Consider the following 8085-nt stretch of genomic DNA (forward strand, 5'->3'; position numbering starts at 1 on the left):
TGTCTCTACTTTGCATTTGGTAAGGTTCTTGATTAACTTTAAAAGAGGATTTTACAGTATATTTTAAAGGAAAGTATGCCAGATAGAACACTCTGTATGGAGTATTTGTTCTATTTCATACTTTTTGTGCAAATGATCACTACTCAGAATATTCCTTTTACACAGTGCTGAGGACCTACTGAGGGACTGGCTCTTTCACTAAAAGGAACTTCTTAATTATCACCAACTGACCATCCTACAACTTGATGAGCCATATATCTAGAAGTAGTCTGACTTAGCACAGAAAGCCCAAGACAGTAGGGACATAAATTTCTTAGTAGACAGATATAGGGATTTCGTGTCAGACCTACTATAGATAGGTCAGTCTAACAGAGCTCTAATTATGACTAGAGTGGAACAGATTTATGTCACTAACAGTCTAACATCTAAGCCCTGAAAAATAACAGGGTTTAAATTTTAGTATAAAGAGATGGTGTAAGAGCATCAAGGTAACATGGCTGCAAAACGTCAGCAACATCTGGGATCCAATAGCCTTGACTAAGCAGTAGAAGTAGTCTGAATATACAGAAATCCCATCACAAAGAATAACCAATGGCCTTTCACCTGCTTTACAGCATCTTGCATCAGTAGTGGTTCTTTGCTTTTTCAAGATGAATAAAACTAAACAGTGTTTAATGCTGGTGTCTGGTATTTTCCTGGGAAGTTTACTGTTCATGTAACCACAGTAAGCTCACCAAAAAGACAGCAAGAGATTATACAAAGCAAGATAAAAAACAGTTGGTCTGGATATTTTCTTGCTGACTGATCCCTGAATAAGCATCTCTACTGCTTCATTCTTTCCCTATCTTCCTTTCTTCCTCCCATAACTACCTTTCCAGTACTGCACACAAGCTAAATGTTGCACAGAACTTGTCAGAAAGAAATCCGTATTTTTAAGAAATCAGAAAAAGTATGAAAATATGGAAGACAGATTTCCCTTAAATTTTTCCCTCCACTACCTCTTACCTACTTTTCTCTTCAAGATTAATCTCCAATGTCTGACAYAGCTTTTGCTTCAGCAGATATTCTAGAAGCTTTAGACATTTCACTCCATTTTAATTAGTCTCTGTATTTTTTTTTCTACTTCTATTCTGTGATGACATTAAGTGAATAAAGTATTCTATATGACATATATAACTTGGAAAGTAAAATACTGAAGATCAATATGGCTAAATCTGACTAGTTCTTTTCATTCCCTTGTCCAACAATCCCTTGGCACATCCCCCTTTCTTTCTTTCTTTCTCAGTTTTTAATAGCGCACAGAATTTCTATGAACAAGGACACATGACCATGCTTTCTGCTTAGTTGAAGACTGGCTGGTATCTTTATGCATGTGCAATTAATAATTACAAAAACAAACAAACGTAACAATTTTCCAGAGTACTAAAAAGCACTTTCATTATTCATTAGGTCCCCAATATCAACACATCAGTTTTTCTCCTTTTAAGTATAAAAACTTTCTGAATAAAATAGTCACACTAATAATTAATAAAAAGCATAATTAAAAAAAAAGAAAAAGCTCTCCTGCACAAATAAGCTTTTCTTTTTAATCCAAGCTTACAAACAACATCACACCACATAGACCCTAACATATAACAATGACTACCTTTTTGCTAAGTCTTTGATTTTCTTTCTCCATTTTCAGCATCCTTGAACTACTGCCTTCCACAGAACCCCCACCATTTTGAAGTTCTTCCACTGTCTTCAGTAAACTTTGGTTTTCCATTTCCAACTTCAGTAATCTGCTTGATGCCAGTTCATTTACTTCATGACCAAGTGACTTCTGTGGCACTGTAGGATTAAAAGAAAAACATCATGAATAAAAAGAAAATGTCATCACTTCCTGGAGGTCTTAGAGGACAGACTTTGCACTGGTATTCTTACGGGATTCAGAAGCCTATGATGATCCTCCAGAGCCTTCCTCATATCGTTTCTCAGAGTTAATCACCCACCTCCCTTACCCGACATAAAACACTACAGAGGCTTAAAAGGAAATGTCCAACTCATCCTTCAATTTCAAAACAGGACAAGATTTTTTTCCTGCAGCTGAGGAAATATCTCCAAATGAATCCTTCATATGTGACCCACTTTATAACCAGAAGTATTACATTGGAGAAATCAAATTTTATGCCACGGCTATCTCTGCAAACACTATCTCTAAATCTTCCTTAACTTTGAGAGCATTAAAGTGAAGAGTCATGATCTATGTTAAGAGTATAGAAGCTCAAATAGCAACACAATATAGCTCCAAGACATTACACCTGCATTTAAGTGAAGAATCACCGCAAGAGACTGTTCATAGATTAAAACATCTGAGAAGGACTGAAGGGAAAAAAAAATAATAAAATAAAATAAAAAAAAAAAAAAGGAGGGACCTCTCCCCCCAAGAACTGTCACATCTATCTAATTCAGAAGGCAAAAGATACTGTAATTTTGAAAATCAGGAGTTGTAATTTCCTATTACCATCCAGCCTTTGAGCTTTGCCTTCACTTCTAGGAAGGTTTCTTGAGCTGGCAGGTGAGAAGAATTAGAAGACCGCCCCCACCTTTGCAATTTTTTCTGCCTCACAAATAAAAATAAGGAATTTGTGTGTTGTTTACCTCTAGATTAATAATCTATAATAGAACAGGGAAACTTCTTTAGTGAAGGTTTAACAGGGATTTAACTGGGATATAGCCAATCTGTAGAAAAGACACTGTAACAATGAGATGATAGATTTTCCAGTAAGCCTTTGGAGACAAACATAGCAGATAACTTCTACTGCCAGAACACTTCCTTTACATTTTGCAAAACTGACCAACTGAAATAGAAAAGCATGGGACTGCTCTAGGGATTTTTATCTTCGGAGCTCAGTAAAGGCTGCAGCCTTTTGCTGCCACATTTCTAGACATAAAATCTGGTAAGAAATAAAGAAAGTACAGGGCAAAGAAAGTACAGCAACTGGCCTAACAGATGTTTTCTCACTAGAATATTCCCATGGTGCATAAAACTGACTTCTTGTGAGTGGCAACAGGCAAAAAAAAAAAAAGTAAGATGACAGTCATAAATAGAGAGCTATTTTACTGACCAGACATCAGGGAAAACAGCAGTTTGACTATTCAACAGTAGCTCAGGGTGGGGAAAAAATAGTTAATATAAATACTATTTAATATATTTAATTAAATGTTTGGGGAGGGGTTGTTTGTTTGTTTGTTTACAATTTTTAATTCTCATTTTTATATAAAACTAAAATAGATTTGCAAGCACTATAATTAATGGCAGCTCTACTGAAGAAGCTTTCCTCTTTAAAGATGTAGAGATAACTATGTCAGCAGATAKTCCACCCAAGTAACAGTCTGTATAATACTATTCAAATACACGTAGTTTGACTTTTTTCAATTTTTCCATCATTTTCTAAGTATTACTATGCTTACCTTCACAAAATTCAGTAGTTCTGTTTATCTGTTCAAGTTCCCAGCCAAGATGCAATGATTCATCCATACTTTGTTTCTGAGCCATTTCTAGAGTCATATTTTCCTCCATGAGTTCCTCTATCTTCTTCCTGTCCATATCACGCTCCTTAAAAATTATTTCACATGTAACTTTAGGAAAAAAACAGTCTCAAAATGCACAAAGTTATTTATTAWCAATTATGGTACAGAAAAATGCAAAGTGGGTTTTCTGATTTGATAATACACAGTGTGATAGGGAGGAATGAGCAAAATTATGGAAAACTTAAAACTGAAGGGTGACAAACAGTAAAGAATAATACTGCAAAGAACCTCTTCTCATCATGACCTATGGCAATGACTCTACTTGATCTTTTTCGAGGTTCACTTTTCTCCGAATAAAGAGAAAGCAAGTGTAGATGATACAGGGCTTAATAGCATACACATCATAAAAAAAGAATCAATAGCAGAATTTCATCTTCTCGAGAATATCACAAGACCATTCTAACAAAAAAAATTTTTTTAACTRTCATAGGATTGGTTTGCATGATGAGTATGTCTCACTTGGCTCTGCTCTTCCCAAACGCCTTGCTTTTATAAGAATAAATCACAGTTAYAACTTTCAAAATTGTCACAAAATAAAAGTAAATGAAAGGTAATAATCTGYCAACCCTTTAAGGAAAACAACATTTCATACCCCCAAAAATCATGATTCTATCATTCTTACTAATGAGTCTCTATATTCCTTATATTTTAGCTATCAGATTAAACACTACTGCTTTTAGGAAGAATACTACCTTTGAAATTTGTACTTCCTTAGGCAGAACCAAAGCTACTGCAGAAAATCGTATCTGAAAAATGTAAACAAATTAAGATACCTTCCTCCTCTCCCTCAATACCATTTTGATTGAAATACTTCTGTTATTTAATGTGTAAATGAAATTCAAAGCATATCATTTATCTTTGTCATCCTCCATTTACACTTACCATCTCCATGTCATGTAATTTAGCTTTTAATTGTAGATTCTCTTTTTCTAACTCATGTAATTTATCAGAACGGGCTCGGGTCCCCTCTAATTGATCTTCCAACATTGTCTTTGTTTCTAGCAACACTTGATTGTCCTCCTTTAACTCCTACAAGAATTAAATCAAAAAGAATCACAAAAAAATGTATTTTCTTAATTAAACAAACTTCAATACTCATCATACCCAGTTTTAGAAATGCTGCTCTAATAGCAAACATTCATTTTGAAGCTGTAACAGATTTCTGTTTTTCATTAAAGAAATTTGCAGCAATTTCATACAACTGTAACTTAAATAAAATTTTATATAACATAAGGGAAATAAAATTTTCACTAAAGCATTAAGAATAATTACGCTGTCAATAATCAGTCACACTATGAATATCCTTGTGATATGACATTTGACCTAGAAGGATACGTTGCAAGTGTCTGGACTACAGCTGACTAAAACACTAGCATTAAAGAATTGTAGGTGTCAAGTTCAAGACAAACAGAAAAAGGTACTTCTTCACACACCACATATTTAAATTGTGGAGCTTACTCTCATATGATTTGGTAAATGCCAGAAGCCTACACATATTGAAAAGGTATCTAATTCACAGAAGAGTGAGCCAAGATCTACGAAGCGCAGAGGTGCTACCTGTGAGTAAGATTTTTCTGAATAGAAACTACTGGAAGCTGGGAGAGCATAATAGGAAAGGTGTGTTCTTCTACATTCTCTAAACATCTGTCTCTGACAGTGGCTGCTAATAGAAGATTGATGCRGATACGCCTTTCATTCCATAATCTATTATCAGACAGAACACCCTCATCTTTAGGTTGTAGGAAATGGAGAATTTTAGAGAGTATTTTTTTAGAGAATAATTTTACAGGCCATAATTATGTTTACAGGCAACTGGGTAAATCTACTTAAATGCACGATGAGACATCTCATCATGTTGAAAATGCAACAGCATGCTCCAAAAGACAACCGTATTTGAAAGGCCTAAACAGCTTTAATTTACATACAGAGGAGTGCTCTTTAAAATTTCTTTAGTGAAATCTAGTGGAAACGATAACATACAAAGGAACATAATTGGCAATTTTATATGATGGAAAACTTTTCACACTTCTACATGCATTCAGCTGCAAGATCTGAAAAAACACATRCATAACTGAATATATATAAGTATTTACCCTTCCTACTGCTCCATACATAATAATAATAATTCTAAGTTGATGTAATAATTACGGAGCAAAGCCAACTAATTAACATCTATCTATATTCAAGTATGCTTGAAAATTGAGTAATTTACAATCTATAAAACATGTAAACAAAAATTTATTTTTTTAATAGCTTAAACATTCTATGAAAATGAAATTTACACTGGTTTCAAATACTGCTCCCTATTCCCTTTTAACCACATGCTTTTAGTTCCTTTTACATCAGCAGTAAATATACGTAGTTTATGAAGCCACTCATTTAAGATGATTTTCAAATACGAAGACCCTCCCATCTGCAGGCAAGCTGATCATAATGCCCACCACACACAGTATCTGTTTCTCCAACAGTTATGTACATTAACCTGTCACATCATATATAGGTAACAGCCAACAACTCTGAGGAAATTTGAGAGCATAAATCTCAGCACTGGACCTCTACACTGAATAGCAGTATTTTAAGTAGGTCAAACACTGAGAAAAGATCCCGAGTTGGAAAGCAAGTATCTGTCTTTGTTTACCAGTAACACGTGAAGGCAGCTTTGAAATCTCCTTGGGAACATATGTTTCAATGAGAGTTGTTAGCACCTGTTTGTATTACATCAAGAAGTTTTCTTTAAATTTCAAATTATTTCACATTACACAGTAAGATAATCAACTGAATTTCAAGCAAGACCATGAACTAGTCATCTTAAAAAAAAAAATCTAAAGTCCTTTTAACAATGTTTTAACCTTGTGTAGATTTTCCTTAACTTTTTATACTGTAGTCCTCTTCGAACAACTATTCTTTCCTTTCAAGAAAAATAGAGAACTCTCGTATGTCAGCTGATGTGTTTTATTTCTAACTAAAGATATCATTGGATGGCTTGGATGAAGGACCTACAAAACTGATCATAAAGATTCAACTTTTGTTGTGCAGTTTATTCCCCAAATTCCCTCAACCATAGCTATTTTATACTGTGACTAAGCATATATTCATTAACAAGCTTTAAATTTTAAACATTCGAATGAAGTAGTATTTCCAGCTGATGCTGTATCACCCTCCTATAGCCATCTTTTCACTTAATACTATAAGTTTTCAATTCTTGAAAGATGTTAACACTGGAGATAGCACATCACAGCCAGGCAGCAGTTCTGGGGGAAAAAACCTGGAGGTTACCACACAATGTTGAGATGTTGCTGATGACTTACTACACCAAAATGTGCAAAAAGAATTATCTTACCACTTTATTTGAAACTGGTAAGGCTTAACTGGAGTATGATATCCAGTTTCTGAGATTCTTTGTTGTAAGAAAAATGTGAATTAAGACAGAACGAGTACCTCGCAAGGCAGAATGACAGGGGACAGTAAAGCACAAAAGAGAAGACTGGAGGAACAGACATGTCACAGGTCACTGTTTTCACACAGACACTTCATTACTGAGGTCTCAAAGAATATATTAATGCCAAACATTTGTTAAGAGTGTAAGGGTATAGCTCACCTTGTTCAAAGCAGAAGGACTGAATAAGGTCCTGAGTCCTATGATTCTAGGATTCTACATTAAATGATGAAATTATGTAAAATAATACCCTGCAACTGTATAGCGATTTTGCCTAATATCTTGTTTTCTTTAGGATAAAAGTGATCCAAAAGACAAGGGCTCTCAATGCCTACATCTAAGCAAAATAATTAACACTTTTTTCCCAATGAATAATAATTTCAATCTGAGTGCTCTCTATTTTTCTAGGATTCTATTTTTAAATGTCCACCTTGAAAATGTCCTAAAACTTTCATTCGTTTCTTTTTAAGCACGTTTTATCCATGGAATGCCATCCCATACTCATTTGACATTTGCTGTGCCATTATTTCCTCAACACGTAGAAAATTGTCTTCTTTTAGGACACCCCAAAACCAGAAAGAAATTATTGCATTTACAACATATTAACTAACTCCTCCTCTGTGTTTCTCAATACATAGCATTCTAGACCCCGAGTCTGCTACTGGTCTGCCCAGCCTGGAACTATGGAGAATCTTGCTCAACCCAAATGAAACTCGCGTGGATTAGACAAAGGGACTTTTACCTGAAAATTCTAATTTATCACAAAAGACCTGACTATCACGTATCTGAGAGCAAGAAGCTATTAACATTGTTTTTGTGTCCTAATGTTTAAGTTGTCAAAATAACTTTGAAAAACCAACAGCAAACAAAAAACAATACATGCAGTTTGTGACTATTTTTTTTTCCTTAATATACCTCCACTCTAGCTTTGTAGAATTCAACATCATGCAGTCTTTCTTTGTATCGGCTGACTTCACTTTCAAGCTTATCAACTCGAATTGCCTTCTCGCGAAGAGCATCTAATTCATCTCTATACACTCTGGCAGACCGGGCATCTGAGAGTAAATTCATATTCT

At 34.6% G+C, this 8085-nt stretch overlaps 1 protein-coding gene across 6 annotated transcripts in view; it reads right to left on the reverse strand.

Moving 5' to 3' along the window:
- Positions 1-8085, reverse strand: part of CCDC88A (coiled-coil and HOOK domain protein 88A) — a 95725-nt gene that overhangs the window by 42025 nt on the left and 45615 nt on the right. For all 6 annotated transcript variants that reach the window (XM_085326061.1, XM_085326062.1, XM_085326059.1 and 3 more), the window contains exons 10-13: positions 7925-8083; positions 4456-4602; positions 3454-3598; positions 1646-1830 (exon numbers count right to left, since the gene is read on the reverse strand). In XM_085326061.1, coding sequence (XP_085182187.1) covers positions 1646-1830; positions 3454-3598; positions 4456-4602; positions 7925-8083 — 636 coding nt within the window. The remainder of the gene's footprint in view (positions 1-1645; positions 1831-3453; positions 3599-4455; positions 4603-7924; positions 8084-8085) is intronic.

This window comes from Rhea americana, unplaced genomic scaffold (assembly GCF_003343005.1).
Source record: "Rhea americana isolate MKP2758 unplaced genomic scaffold, rheAme1 scaffold_127, whole genome shotgun sequence".
Classification (NCBI taxonomy): domain Eukaryota; kingdom Metazoa; phylum Chordata; class Aves; order Rheiformes; family Rheidae; genus Rhea; species Rhea americana.